General features: G+C 42.4%; 1 protein-coding gene across 1 annotated transcript in view; it reads right to left on the bottom strand.

The window, feature by feature from the left end:
- The window catches only part of LOC307030058 (neural-cadherin-like), a 597902-nt gene that overhangs the window by 64988 nt on the left and 516054 nt on the right, over positions 1 to 16860 (bottom strand). The window contains 1 exon segment of the mRNA XM_079666281.1: positions 12971 to 13137. Coding sequence (XP_079522407.1) covers positions 12971 to 13137 — 167 coding nt within the window.

Here is a 16860-nt window from a genome sequence, read left to right as displayed (position 1 = left end):
CAGCCCTGCATGAATTTAATGACTTATTTTAATCAATTATGCGTTTCTAGCCTTCAACACTAACCAGTCATCAGCCATGGTTTGCTGCAGTGGTGGTTTTAAAGAAACAAACTATTAATACAAGTGCCAGACGATGTATAGAAGCCTTTGGTTTATATTGACTTTAAGCATAAGGAGATGACGTTGATCTGCAGTATATTAAGAGGTATTTCTAACATTCTGAGCCCCTTGTATACTCAATATAATAAAGTACATTATAATATCACTTTTAACTATGACATCAAGGGGGAATTGGGCACCAACAAGGGCATATGTTTTTTTTGTTTCTGTTGATTTCATTTTAGCACCTAAAGCTAAAACATTTAAAGATATTCCTTCCCCGATCAGGAATGTGAGTTGCTAAACGAGCCACACTTGTGAGCTGTAAATAAGGGGAGATAACAATCAAATTCTGCAAGCAGAGAGGAACTGAACAAGGAGATCACTCAAAGTTATATCCAGCTTCTTCAGGGAGTACAAATGGAAAACTATCCTATCACAGCGCACTGAGATTTGTCACTAATTGTAAAGCACCTACACATCACTGTACACTGTATTCCAAGGCAGGTTTGCCATGACTTACTGTACGGAGGCTCAGTCATTGGTACACGTTTATTTATAAAGCCATCTTGGGTAAACTCCCGTATTAGATCTGCTCTCTGATAACACAGAGAGTTGCAAGCAGCTATTGTCTGAGATCGCATGATAGTCTTGTTACAGTAGATGTGCCAATGTGTTTTCTCATTTTCAGGTAGTTCGACTCCTACCTTTTCAGTATGTTCACTGACCTGATTACCTGCCCCGCCCTTATTGTTTGCACCTGTAGAGTCCCTTGTATGTGTATATATTCTGTGTGTTCCCTGTGCCAAGTGCCAGATCGTTTTTGAACCTTGTGATACTAGTCAGCTAGTTTGTTATCTAAGCTATTGTGAATTTTCAGTTCGTTTTTTGGAGTCATTTTTTGGAGTCCTAACTCTGCTTATGTGATTGTATTGCCTTGCTTATCACCGCAAGTAGAAACCTTTTTGGCACTTGGGTCCAATCAGTTTTTGTGTGCTCCAGTCGTAACAGCACTGTCTTAGGTACAGTAAGACAGCTTATATGTGCACAGCGCCACTTGCTTGGAACAGTCTACAATTGAAACTGAGCAATTTAATTCCTCTGAATGTTTTTAAAGCAAATCTAAATGAAATGCTCATTGAAACTATGGGCATTTGTAAATGTTGATAAGTATGTAAATGTAGCTTGTAACTATGTTGTATGATATCCTCTATTGTTTTATGTTGTTTTATGTTTCATGTGGAACCTATTTGCTGCAGGTCTCCCTTGAAAAAGAGATCTATGATCTCAATGGGACCAATCTGGTTAAATAAAGGTTTGAAATAAAATGAAACTGAGCAAAAATGAACAAAAACCAGCTGGATTACTCTGACGTTCTTGGTCAACCATGCCTTTATGGAAATCCCCTGATGGTGGGATAAATGGAATTATGTTCGAATTCATCCTGGACCTGCTTGGACGCCGTGTGACCTTCCCTGCCTTGGTTGGGCCTTGAGTTAAGTTATTTTTCTGCCTCCCTCCATGTTTCCTTTTGATTGAGTTCATAGGTATTTCAGTGTCAGACTGTATTTTTCAATTTGCCATCGGAGTATTATAATTGTGGTCAAATACAGCAATATTCATTTGATGGAGAGTATTTGTTTGTCTGTGGTTGGGCCATTGCATTTCTGTAGTTGGTTAGCCAGGCTATCCCTCCATCTGTTTGATGTTAACATATTTTATATGGACAGTATTTGAATTTTGTATTTTTGGGGATACACATGTATCATTGTTCTACTTTACAGGACCTCTCATGGTCTATTTTAGAATTGTATACATTCATTAAAACATAGTCATGTATTTATATCAGCCCATGTTCCTGCAGCCTGTCTGTCCAATTTAGATGTCAGTTAAGAGATCTTTATTTCTTAGACTGACTTTGAAAAGGTCCTTGTTCAGTTGCATTTGCTGCCACCATTAGGAAGAATAAAAAGACAACTGTAGTTTAATTATTTATTTCAAGAAATGTTTTTTAACCTTGGCTTCGACACTACGAGAACACCAGGCTTGTGGTTGAATTATGAAAATAAGAACTGATCATTTTAAATGATTCCCCTAATTGTTAGCGCCGCTCTTGGTCCACATCTATCAGGAAGCACATGGTAGGAGGTTAACACCTTTACTGATGGAATAAAGCTTAAAATGGTCTTCATGTGGAGCACGACAGTAAATTAAATGAAAGTGGACATGAGCGTTTTGTGCCCTTGTAGTCTGACTCAGAGGATGTAGGCCGGGGGTAGAAGGTCCTCATTGGCTGGTTATCTCAAACTGAATTCTCCTCCCCTTTCACTATCTGCGCGTTTTCCGAAGTTGATCTGTTTTCTGACAAAGCCATCGTCAGTCGGAGATGATGTGGCACATCTAATAAATTCATTATGATCGTTCCGTTCTACTTCGCACAAGATTCTGTTATATTGATTCAGAAACAGGAGAACCAATAACATAAAAAAAACAAATGTAAATTAAAATGATCTTGGATTTACTTAATCTAGTGAAGTCTTCGATGTGTGTTATATAATTCCAAAACATTATTAAGAAGGTGAGGACTGATTTGTGTGCAACCTACATGATTGTGTTAGTTAATTTCAACATTATCTGGTCACTATGGATTTCAATAACAGGTCAGTGTCCTGCTAATTTTACTGGCTAATATCAATTCCACAAATTGCAGTTTATTTTGCTCACTTATGTTAACAGTCAGTGCGTTATGCAACTGTATATAGTAAGATCAAGAGAAATGTACATTGTAGTTCCAAATTAACCAACTTTTAAAAAACTGGTTACCAAGTTTTGATTGTTATAATAGTAGTAGGGATGCACCGAATATTCGGCCGCCGAAAATTATCGGCCGAAAATGGTTAAAAAGGCCCTTTCGGCGTTCTAGCACCGAAAAAATATCACCGAATGTCAGAGAACAGGGTTACGTTGGTAAGCTGACGTGTTGCTGTGATGACGTAATCAAAACGCGGCGACAAGCACGGCGCGCGACCATGCTCGCGGCTGGCTCACAGCCAACATGTCTGGCGCTTGGAGATATTTAAAAATATCAGAGAAAGAGGCGCGGATTGCGATTTGTAAAACGCGTTCAGCTGACATTTCTCGAGGGGGTGTAACTGCAAAGACTTTCACCACTTCAGGATTACTCCACCACTTGAAATCAAAACACCCGGACAAATACTGCGGAGTAAGATCAAATCACAAGCACTGACAGCGAGAGACTGTTCAGCGCTGCCTCTCATGTGCTTGAGAACCTCCCACTTTTCCTTAATAAGTAGAGAAGGCTGGCTTATCATAAGCTTATCTAGTTCTACATGTCTACTCTATACCCACTTTCCTGAACAATTTTCATTGTGAGTTATAATTCACCATCTCAGGTTATCATTAGGGAGAAATGACAGCAGCACAGTGTTCAATATATTGTACTTTCGGTATCTAAATGATACAATGTTGTTTACATTGCTCATGAGGACAGACCACCTTATTTGCAGATTCTTGAAATTGTAATTTAATTTGTAATTCATTGTGGATTTTGTATCCAGTTTTCACTTTATGTATCTTTATACAATGTTTACTACTTTGCTTATGAGGACAGACAGCCTTATTTACAGATTCTTGAAATTCAATTGTAATTTAATTTGTAAATAGTTACATTCATGTGGATTTATCCAGTTTGCACATTTGTATGCATGCACTTATATGTGCATTTGTTGTTGTTGAAGGCCTGGCTGTTACAGTCTTTATTTACACTATTTTGTTGTAGGCCTACTGGCCTAGATGTTTATGCAGTTTTAAAGCACCTTGGCTTTGTCTGAATGCACTTTGTTGTAGTTATCCTACAGAGAAAAGAAAATGCACTTGACTTGGAATTAATGTACTGTATGCATTCAAAAGTGCTGAATAAATGTTTTATGGACCCATAATAGTGATTATTATTTAAGTTAAGTTTTGCTATAATCATTTATTTTTCCATAATCAGGCAGCTGAACAACATTGATAAAAAATGTATACATTATATATATTTCTATTAATCATTTTTCGGCCTTTCGGCATTCGGTTTTCGGCCAACTGTTTCCTATTTTCGGTATCGGTTTCGGCCAAGAATTTCCCATTCGGTGCACCCCTAAATAGTAGTCATTTTAAGTGCATTTGCTAAAACTTATTACATCAACGATTTCCACACAGTGCACGTAAATTCAAAACGCAGTTCTTTGTTTATGTGACATTTTAATTTGTAACAATAAAAAACAAAATATAAAACAGGCAGGCTTTATCTCAAGATCAAACAACATTTATCTTTTGATAAGAGTCATATCACACAGTCAACATATGTCTTATATTCAATTTGGTGTTTTCTTTTGAAAATGCTGTTCCTGTACCCAAGGATTAAGGCTGCTCAGGAAATTTGTGATGTGTTCAAAGAGTTTTACACAACTCCAGCGTGGTCTGATTCCCAGGGCGTCAAGTACCAACTTCAAAGCCCTCTGGGACTAATACCGCTGCTACCATTTCTTGTCTGTATGACTTTCACCTAACTACTGTATGATGTAAACTCATCCACAAAACATTTGTTCCAGTGCCAAGGAAGTCTAGTGACATAGCCCAAGACCACATAGTGCAGGAATGGATGTGTGGGTAAACGCAGCATAACCACGGTTAGTCTTCGGTGTGAAACGTGTGAAAATTGGAGGAAAGAAATAGAGCGCCCTCACCATTTTTTCCCAATTCCCAGGACCACCATATTTCACTAGATGGCAAATAAATACATTTTAGCAAGACTCATACATTTCAACAGCGAAACATGTATTTGAAAACGCATGGGGGGAAATATGACCCCCATGGTGGGTCCAGTGTTAAACCAATCACAATCTTCTTGGGCGGTGCTAAAAGCAAGATGCAGTGACGTTGCCCTTGCTACACAGATGGGGTAGGCTGTGCAGAGCTGGCGGCAGTAATATATAGCCCCTCAGATGGTAACGGCTGGAACAGGAAGTGAGCTGGAAGACTGGGATTTCAAATGATTCTTTTTTAACACTTGGTTTCGCAATAGGGATTTTATTGTTGGAAGTGGGGAGCCAATGATTTGTTGACAAACTGCTGGAGGGTGTCTGAAGTTGAACTTTTGCACCAGATTCTTTTCAGCATAAAGGCAAGCTTCTCAGTAGCAGTGGGTAGTAAAAATGACTGGACGAGAGTGATAATGCAACAATAGTTTGAAACTAGGTAACATTTAACAAAAGTTGCTGTTTTTTATCAATACATCTGTTATAGGACTATCTGAGATTTGTTTGCTTTCAGTCTTAGAATATACAGTGTTGAACATAAAGCAATAGCCAATCACCAGCAGTTGTTCAGTTTGGTTGACTGAAGGCCATGGAAACTTTTTGTTTGCATCATATATTCACGTTTAAGTATGTTGTGCCTCTCCTGCGACATGTTTACATGTTTTAATGTTCATCCATCCATCCATCTTCTCCCGCTTATCCGTGGTCGGGTCGCGGGGGTAGCAGTTCCAGCAGAGAGGCCCAAACGTTCTTTTCCCTGGCCACATCAACCAGCTCTGACTGGGGGATCCTAAGGTGCTCCCAGGCCAACGAAGAGATATCATTCCTCCACCTGGTCCTAGGTATACCCCTTGGTCTCTTCCCAGCTGGACGTGCCTGGAACACCTCCCTAGGGAGGCGCCCAGGTGGCATCCTTACTAGGTGCCCGAACCACCTCAACTGGCTCCTTTCGACGCGAAGGAGGAGCAGTTCAACTGCGAGTCCCTCCCGGATGACTGAACTTCTCACCTTATCCCTAAGGGAGACACCAGCCACCCTGCGGAGAAAACCCATCTTGGCCGCTTGTATCCGCGATCTCATTCTTTCGGTCATGACCCATCCTTCATGATCATAGGTGAGGGTAGGAACGAAAATGGCCCGGTAGACATAGAGCTTTGCCTTCTGGCTCAGCTCCCTTTTCGTCACAACGGTGCAGTAAAGCGACTGCAGTACCACTCCTGCTGCTCCGATTCTCCGACTCATCTCACGCTCCATTGTTCCCTCACTCGAGAACAAGACCCCGAGATACTTGAACTCCTTCACTTGGGGTAAGGACTCATTCCCTACTTGGAGTGGACAGTCCATCCGTTTCCTGCTGAGAACCATGGCCTCAGATTTGGAGGTGCTGATCCTCATCCCAGCCGCTTCACACTCGGTTGTGAACCGATCCAGTGAGTCCTGAAGGTCATTAGAACCACATCATCTGCAAAAAGCAGTGGTGCAATCCTTAGTCCACCGAACTGCAGACCCCCTCCCCCACGACAACGCCTCGAAATCCGATCCATGTATATTACAAACAAGATTGGTGACAAAGCGCAGCCCTGGCGGAGGCCAACCCTCACCGGAAATGGGTCTGACTTACTGCCGAGGACCCGGACACAGCTCTCGCTTTGGGAGTACAGAGATTGGATGGCCCTGAGTGTGTTTGTGTGTGTAAAAAGCTGATCTGTCGTTCCACGACCAGGACGGAATCCGCATTGTTCCTCCTCAATCTGAGTTTCGACAATCGGCCTGACCCTCCTTTCGAGTACCTTAGAGTAAACTTTCCCGGGGAGGCTGAGTAGTGTGATGCCTCTGTAATCGGCACACACCCTCTGATCCCCCTTTTTAAAAAGGGGGACCACCACCCCGGTCTGCCACTCCTTCTGTACTGTTTCCGACTTCCACGCAACGTTGATGAGACGTGTCAACCATGACAGTCCCTCAACATCCAGAGCCTTCAGCATTTCTGGGCGGATCTCATCCACCCCCGAGGCTTTGCCACTGTGGAGTTGTTTGACGACCTCAGTGACCTCCCCCCGGGAGATTGGTGTTGATCCCCCGTCATATTCCAGCTCTGCCTCTAACATAGAGGGCAGAGTTGTCGGGTTCAGGAGTTCCTCAAAGTGCTCCTTCCAACGCCCTAACACTCCATCAGTTGAGGTCAACAACGTCCCATCCTTACTGTACACAGCTTGGATGGTTCCCTGCTTCCCCCTCCTAAGGTGTCGGACAGTTTTCCAAAACAACTTTGGTGCCGCCCGAAAGTCCTTTTTCATTTCTTCTCCAAACTTCTCCCACACCCGCTGCTTTGCCTCGGCCACGGCTGAGGCTGCTGCCCTTCGGGCCTGTCGGTACCTTGCAACTGCCTCGGGAGTCCCCCGGGATAACAAATCCCTGAAGGCCTCCTTCTTCAGTCGAACGGCTTCCCTGACCACCGGTGTCCACCAGGAGGTTCGAGGGTTACCGCCCCTTGAGGCACCTAAGACCTTGAGACCACAGCTCCCCGCCGTGGCTTCGGCAATAGAGGCTTGAACACCGCCTACTCTGGTTCAATGTCCCCAACCTCCACAGGAATGTCCGAAAAGCTCAGCCGGAGGTGTGAGTTGTTGTTTAATGTTCATATATAACTTTATTTTTCTTACACTGCCTGTGCTGCAACACCTCTTTTCACCCTCTGAAACCAGAGCCCAGTCTGCACTGATTGGTTAGCTGGACAGCTCTGTTGTGATTGGTCATCTGCTTAGAGATGTCCCTTAGCCTATCACTTACAATGTGTTGGAGGGCTGTTCAACAAAAGCACAAGCGTCACATAGTGATGTCACTATGTTATGGAAGTAAACAAAGGCTTCCAATGGAGGTGTTTCAGGCAGGGGGGGTGGGTGTGGGAGAGAAACTCCCTTTGGAGGGAACACAGGGATGTTAGCCTTTGCAGACCATTTAAATGCAAAACAACTGACCTAAAACACTACAGGAAAGGGAAAAGCGTCAAAAGCATGATGGAGCCTGTACTATTTAAAGGTTTGGGAGCTCTTATGGATACGTTTGCATTTGGTATGTTTCTCCACCTACATTCAAACATATTTTGCTACATTATAGAAATACTTGAAGAAGTTGTGAATCTTTGAGTTGTGAATTTAAAGCAAAAACAATTATGCAAGGATTATCTCATTTAGAGTAATCTGTAATTTAATAATAAATAATGATATGTAAAAAGTGAATGTTTGATTTGTTTGTGTCCTTTGTAATGGTGTATCCCCGTTAAGCATGCATCAGCGTTGTGGTTGTCTGTCAGAATCTGTCATAAATTATTTATGTTTTTCCAGATATAATCCCAGTTTTCATGATCATGTTTAACAGTTTTTTTATTTGAAAGCTCCACAAACATTGAGCTACCTCCAATCACTGAAGAAGACTGTGCGATGCGATTGAAAGCCATTCATTCTAATATGTGGACAATTGACCTTATTATTTTGCTACATAAATACTGTATACTGTTCAACAAGTTTTGCGATGAACTACTGTGCTTTCATACTCAACATTCATATATTTTTTTTCAAAGGAGATGTTCTTTATTGAGCCACATGACATTTGTTTTAATTTTAATTAACTTGCAGTTTCCCCTTAAAAAATAAAATGAATCATAGCAAACTAAACTACTTACTACCCACTTTAAGTATTAAAGACAAACTAAATGCTCTCATTTAGGATAATCTTTCCCAAAAATAAATGATTGTGACAAGATTTCAGTAGAAAGTGTGTAGCACAAAAAACTCATACCGCAATCCAAGGGAGGGGGACATGATCTTAACCAACCTAAACTAATGTTTTTGGAAGTCAAGTCACACGCAAACAGCCGAAACAAAGAGCTCCTCTCATTGTGAGTTTGCAACCAGCCAAGAGTAACGCATACTAATTCCTCCCTCTGATTAAAAGCATGAAAAACTATTACCGAGAAAAAACTTAATCCCAAAAGGCAATATGGTTATGTTTCTGTCTAATGACTTTGCAGGGTTTCCAATGTTTCACTGAGGGAGGTCTATTTCATTACACACATTTCCATGCTGTCTGCACCGGGGAATAAATGCACTTTTCACGGTGGATAAATGACGTGAACGTGTGGCTATTCTGAGGGAGCAACATGACATTTAAAAGGAAATGCAGGAAGGAGAGATGGATGGAGGACAGACGGCGACCAGAGGAGAGGTTAAACTGCAGCAGCTGTTGGATGGATAATCATTTAAATTTGACACAGTGATGTTTGGTCAATAACTAGAATTGCAGCGTGGGGTGAGAGGAAGTTCTGGGAAACTGTCAGGCGTAGAAAAAAGAAAGGGAAGCTGGCAGATAAACAAGTATGAGAGTAACTCATGTGTGAACAGAGCAACCAGAGGACAACACCAGTGGGAGATATGAAACCTTTAAGACAAATAAAACACTTTATGTATTGAGTCCAGGCAGTGTGCTTTCACCCTCAATCGCAATCATTTGCACTGTTCATACACCATATACCAAACACTGTTGTCCTTGACTATGCATTTATTACAACCACCTCAAACTGGGAGAACATCTATGATACATTGTCATTGGAAAACACACTTATGGCATTAATTCCATAATTGAGAATATCAGTGCATGTACGGACTAGATCAGAATCCTGCTGTGTCATGTTCCAGTTGCGCTACGGCTTAGTCACAGTCAACAGCCATTACTTGATTCTGATTGGCTGCAGGGTGTCCGTTAATTCCCGATAAAGGACGCCTACTAAGTAGTTCTAGTGTAAGCGTTTATCGCTAGGGTCAAATCAGCACGTATCTGTAATGAGTTTACCATAGCCACAGGAGGCATTTGAAGCCTATTTTTACAACTTATTGCAACAAGTTATTAATGCGTTAACATCAATGACAACATCATTGCTGTATTGTTGTTTGTCATATTGGGTAGTTCGATTTGTCCAATGTAAAAAGTGTTAAAGATGGGGTATGTAATTTATTTCAGAAAAACTTTGTTATATTCCATGGAATGCTCTTAACATCCCGATAGCAATGAATATATTAAATTCTTTGACAATAAGTACATCAAAAAATGTCATCTGTGGAAGCCGTAGTACTGTAAAAAGCCCGGCTAAAATAACTGGATGGCCTACCTGCCTGTCAGCCTTCCATCTGTGCACAAACTTATCTCGTGCCCTCATTGGTCATGTGAGCGTTCGTGTGTGTTGAAGGAGGGACTCTGTCAGGAAATGGCAGATTTTCTCCGGTTGTGTATTTTCAAATTCTAGCGCACTCGAGCTGGTTTCTCCAAAATTACCTACCTAAAGCTGCTGTAAATATCACTAACAATAACAACAATGGCGAACACGTTGGAGCCATCCTCATGTTGCTATTAAACTCATGAAGCCAGATTTATGCTAACGCAATGTGGGCCTTTTTTAGAAAAGAGGAAAACATGACTTTAGTAATAACGACTACAGGCCCCAGGCAGTGCGGGTGGGAAACATCACATCCTCCACCCTGATCCTCAACACCGGAGCCCCTCAAGGCTGCGTGCTCAGCCCTCTCCTCCACTCCCTGTTCACTCACGACTGCGTGGCCACACACAGCTCCAACACAATCGTGAAGTTTGCTGATGACACGACCGTCATCGGTCAGATCACAGACAGCGACGAGGCGGCGTACAGAGAGGAGGTCGGAAACTTGACATATTGGTGCCAGGATAACAACCTCCATCTCAACGTCAGCAAAACCAAGGAGCTGATTGTGGATTACAGGAAGAAGCGGAGAGAGGGACGCGCCCCCATCGCCATCAACGGGACCACGGTGGAGAGAGTCAGCAGCTTCAGGTTCCTCGGTGTCCACATCACTGAGGACCTGACATGGACTCTTCACACCACCACCATCACCCAAAAAGCTTGACAGCGGCTCTTCTTCCTCCACAGGCTGAGGAGGTTCAACATGGACTCCAGGATACTCTGCAACTTCTACAGGTGCACCATAGAGAGGATCCTGACCTTCTACAGGTGCACCATAGAGGTTCCTGACTGGCTGCATCACGGCCTGGTACGGCAGCTGCACCGCCCTCAATCGTAAGGCTTTACAGAGGGAGGTGAAAACTGCACAGAACATCACCAGGACGGAGCTGCCATCCATGGAGGACCTTTACTCCAAGCGGCTCAGGAAGAAAGCCCTCAGGATTATCAAAGGCCCACACCACCCCAGCCACAAACTGTTCAGTCTGCTGCCGTCTGGCAGGCGCTACCGCACCATCCGGACTAAAACCACCAGACTCAGAGACAGCTTCATCCCACAGGCAATAAGACTGTTAAACAACTGAACTGTTGTAACAACATCCATAACATTCATCTGCTACTTAGTAATTATTTATCTAATACATCATTCCAATAGCTTGCATATAGACTCTTATTTCACTACTTCACTTTTTTTAAACTATTTTGTTTTTGTATTTACTATTTACTTGCACTATATTTTTCTGTTTTTCTGTATTATTGTGTTGCACTGTTGGAGAAGCCTGTGACCTGATTGATTGATTGATTGATTGATTGATTGATTGATTGATTGATTGATTGAAAAGTTTATTAACAGCTTGTATATTGGGTACAGTACAGTACAGCTCAAAACATACAATTGTTAAGGGGATGCAGACCAGAGAAAGACTTTCGTCTTATTTACATCAGGGTCCCCCATTTCCAATTCATCATATCATTTAAGACATACAAGACATATTTGACATACAGATGGCTTATTTACAATTTACATACAGGTGTTTTTTTACATACAGATGGCTTACTTACAAATTTCATTTTAGATTTCGTTCTAATACATCCTAACCGGACATTTAAGACATACCAAGTCTACAGATATACAGTTAGTAACATAGTCTAAAATGCGGGTATATACATAGATGGGGGGGGAAGCTGTCCATTGTACGACAGGTTGAGATTTGTACCATTACCGGAGCCAGTTTGTACCATTACCGGACCTAAGATTTTCATCGACATAACTACACTGTAGCTATGTTCGTATGACAAATAAAGAACCTTGAACCTACACGGTTCCACCCCGAGGCACTTTCCTTTAAAGGGTTATTGGAACATGCACCCAATGCACTATAGAAGAAAACAATGCATCAGCTTTAAGAACTTTGACAGGAACGTCTCTGGGAAATGTATCCAGCTTCTGCGGGTGTTATTGTGTTCAACTGCTTGTTTCCTCTGTTAACAAGCTGCCGTCTGGATAGGTTAGAATGCAGCAATAGAAACACGGTATATTCTAAGTGCTGTTTATGATTGAAGAAAATGACTGTTGTTACTTTGCAGGATGGAAGGAAGGAGAGACATTTCCTCTATATTCAAAAATGTACATAACAGACTCGATTTGTTTTTGAGGCAAAGAAAATACATCAACATATTCTACTATGAATAGTTTCGAAAATGATGAGGAGATAACCGTTCACCCAATATTGTATCAAAGTCTATCCACCAGGGCTGTCAGTCGATTAAAATAGTTAATCGCGATTAATCGCACCTTTTTTATCTGTTCTAAATGTACCTTAAGAGGAATATTTTTCAAGTTTTTAATACTCTTATCAACATATGAGTGGACAAATATGCTTTATGCAAATGTTTGTTTATTATCATTGGAACAATGACAAATATTCTCCTGAATATTCTCAATACAACAACCTGGAACCTCTCTCTCTCTCTCTTCACTCTCTCCCAACTCTGTCTACTTCTTTGCACTGAGCAAGTTGCTCAAACAGACAAGCCTGTTTACAGTTGTCGGCGAAATGCCGCTCCTCTGTCTTCATCTTCAGACAAAGCATGAGGTCAAAATAATGCGCTGTGATGTGCAGTCGACACGTTGGATGTGATCCAAATTAATTAACGCATTAACTTGACATCCCTACTATCCACATACAAGCAACAGTCTGACTGCTAAATGTCCTGATTGAACAATCAGAATCGAGTATTGAACGAAAGATAACCATGTAATAAACTCATATAGCAGTCTTACCTCCAGTCGTATGTATTCACTCTGCTCCTTGGAGATCAGATTGAGGATGGTGCTGCTGTGTTTGCGGGTTCGGACCAGGACTTGAACCCATGTCCTTCGGGCCTGCAGCGTGGACGGCAATTGAAAATGTGCGTGACTGTGCCCATCGAAGGAATACTCCGGGACCTCTACAATTGGAACACAGACACATAAGTCAGTCAGATCGTGATATTATGGAGAACACTCTAAATCTTTTTAAATACAATATGGCCTCCAACTTTTTTCAATTAGAGGAACAGGTAAGTCACTTAAAGATCCCCTATTACACTGCTTCAATATCAATATACTATAGGTCTCAGATATATACAAAACTTGTCTCTGAGGTGTTTGGCTCGAAATACCAAACAGATCATTGCAGCATCCCATAATCCCCTCTGTTTCATTCCTGTTTCCTGATTCTCTGTCTTTGACTTTAGATGAAAATAAGGAGCCACTGCCAACGTCCCTGCAAAATATTTGGTTAATAATAATAATAATTTCAATTTCTATAGCGCCATGAAACCCAAGGACACTTTACAATTGGAAGTAATAAAACAAACAAAACAAATAATAATAATCATACAGATACAGTACATAGGCTGAAGAAAACAAAACAGGAACAGGTTGCTGGGTCCTGCATATTAGTTGAGGCCAAAGGCCTGAGTGAACAGATGTTGTTTGAGGTGTTTTTTGAAGGTTTCCAGAGAGTCTGCATTCCTGATTGCAGAGGAGAGAGAATTCCAGAGGGTGGGGGCTGCGACACTGAAGGCTCTGTTTCCAAATGTTTTCAGCTTGGAGCGCTGGATGGAGAGCAGCCCTTTGTCGGAGGACCGCAGGTGACGAGAGGGGGTGTTGGGCTGAAGGAGGTCAGATATGTATGGAGGGGCTAGGGAGTGGAGAGACTTGTAGGTTAGCAGGAGGAGTTTGTACTGGATGCGTGACTTGACCGGGAGCCAGTAAAGGTGGATGAGGGTAGGGGTGATGTGTTGCCAGGGCTTAGTGCGGGTGAGTAGCCTGGCTGCAGAATTCTGGACGTACTGGAGCCTGTCCAGGGCTTTGCTGGTGACCCTGAACAGAACTCCATTGCAGTAGTCCAGACGAGAGGAGATGAAAGTATGAATTAATATTTCTGCAACGGGGTCCGGCAGAGAGGGCTGGAGTCTGGAGATGTTTCGTAGGTGAAAAAATGCAGTTTTGACAGTTGACCTGATGTGGGAGTTGAAGGTGAGGCTAGAGTCCAGAGTGGCGCCCAGGCTGCGAACCTCAGGGGAAGTGGATGGAGCCGCCATCGACGGTGAGGAGCAGATCTCCAACCTTCCGGAGCAGTGTTTTTGGTGCCACAACCATGAGCTCTGTTTTGTTATTGTTGAGTTTGAGTAGATTTTTTCGCGGAGGCAGTTGACTAGTGACAGTGGGGGTAGCTGGGATGATGGATTGGTACTGATGTAGAGTTGGGTGTCATCTATGGCACTAAATCTCTGTCATAAAGCTCGAGGACATATGAGATCCACACGAGCACAAGTCAAGCAGCCGCGGACGTATATTATTTTCGCCAGCACTAAAACGGCACTCGCGCAAGAGCAATATTGAAGCCTGCAGGGGAGAAACATGCTTTGAGCATGTGCAGCATCTACATGAGCTCTCCTTGGTCTCCTGCGCTCTCGCGAGCAATTCCTGCTCTTCTGCTTGTGAAACTCTGGCCTGTAGTGATGGGTCATTCGCGAACGATTCATTCTTTTTGAACGAATCTTTGAAGTGAACGAGATGAACTGTTTCCTCCCACAAAACGATTTGTTTGTTTGAGTCGCCGCCTTCCGCCAAAAGCTTAGGGGCCTTTCTCACTTCGGTTAAATGGATTCCTTGCGTCCCTCACTTGCGTCGTTTCCCTGTGACTAGTCCCTCCCACCAGGGAAGCATGGAGGGACGCAAGGAAACCACGAGAAGCAGGGAAATTAGTTTTAAGAGCAATGGGACGTCTTTTGCTCCGGAGCGTCACGTGAAGCGACGTCCGTTTGTGATGACGCTGCACAGCTGATCGTCTGACAGCAGCCAGCTATGTCCCCGTTATTTCCACACACACCCCCGCCTCTGTTAGTACACATTTACTGACACAAACATTTGTATCATCTGTTAACCCAAATAAATAAAAATAAAATAAGAACTAATTCTCAAAAAAGATAAACGCCATTCTTAAAATGTATAAACGAACGATAGTTTGATTAATATTGATTAGAGTGCACAAAATAAATAAAATAATTGAGAGAAGAAAAAGAGATATGTTATATATCAAAACACAGTTAGATTAACATTCATTGCATTGCACACTTTGTTTGTTTGTTTGGATATGTAGCAAATTAACATTTGAAATAGCACTTAATGACTGACTGAATGGAAATGATAATAAATGAAAATGTAAAACGAAAAAAGCGATCATGAAAATGCTTCCAAAAAATGAATAAAAATATTTTTGACCACTTTGTTGTTCAGATATATCACATATTTGTAACTAAATGATACATTAATTGAAACAAAGCACGGTATAAACTGAGGGGTGACTCCCGTGAGGTTCATGTGTTTTCTTCACTGTGCTGGGAAACTGCTCTCATGTCAAGAAGCATCACATCAGTGCATGCACTGCATCGTCCAATCAGTGAGCGATACACAGTAAGGGGGCGGGGCGAGTGTCTGAGGATTTCATCGGAGGATGGTCTGGTGGTTCCTCGGTTATTGCTCCTCCATTATCGCTCCTCGGTCCTCCGACAAAAATAAGGCCATTGGGACGCTACTCAAGATGGCGCAGACAAATCAACTTCCGGTGAGACCGAGACCGAGGAGCGAGGAAATAAAAAATAAGAGAAGTGAGAAAGGCCCAAAGAGAAGCAGTTCACGAACGACAAACTTATAGAACTATCCCTTTCTTTCAAGAGGAGGGTCCCGTTAGGGCCCCTCCAAAATACTGGATGTTCCATCTACACAGAGTTGGACTCAGTTAGACAACTATCACAAATACAATGAAGTACTTTACCGTTGGACTCAGTACTAGTTGGACTTCTACCACAAGTAGGCTACTATGAAGTTATTTTACTGTGTACTTTTTCAGTTATTCTCTGTCAAACTCCTGTGGCAGAAAATAATTGTATCTCTCATAAAATATGGCAGAAAACATGCAGTTTGACAGAGGATTAAAACTATAATCAGAGCCCTCTCATCTGAGCTCCGTCACACACACACACACACACACACACACACACACACACACACACACACACACACACACACACACACACACACACACACACACACACACACACACACACACACACACACACACACACACACACACACACACACACACACACACACACACACACACACACACACACACACACACACACACACACACCCCCACACACACACACACACACACACACACACACACACACACACACACACACACACACACACACACACACACACACACACACACACACACACACACACACACACGTATTCTCCTCCCCCTGTCGACCCGAAATGGTACTTAAACATTAAAACACCTGCGGCTTATAGTCCAGTGCGGCTTATAGTCCAGTGCGGTTTATATATGTACACATCATTCAATTTAGCTGCTGCGGTTTATATTCAGGTGCGCCTTATAGTCCGAAAATTACGGTAGTTTATTTATGGCATCCCGTTGGATTTCACGTCATCTGAACAGGACATTGCACGCTCCCTGCTTGATAGCGCACGAAGGTCCGTTTACGCCGGTCGTTAAACAACATCGTTATGGGGGAATGCAAGTTTGCGTCCAAATGGTTGGAAGATAAGGAGGAAGGACAATCAATACTATATATAGTGAATGTGAGGTCTTA

Source organism: Notothenia rossii, assembly GCF_949606895.1.
Source record: "Notothenia rossii genome assembly, chromosome: 2".
Classification (NCBI taxonomy): domain Eukaryota; kingdom Metazoa; phylum Chordata; class Actinopteri; order Perciformes; family Nototheniidae; genus Notothenia; species Notothenia rossii.
Note: the sequence above shows the minus strand (reverse complement) of the source record. Positions and strands in the feature narration are given on the sequence as shown.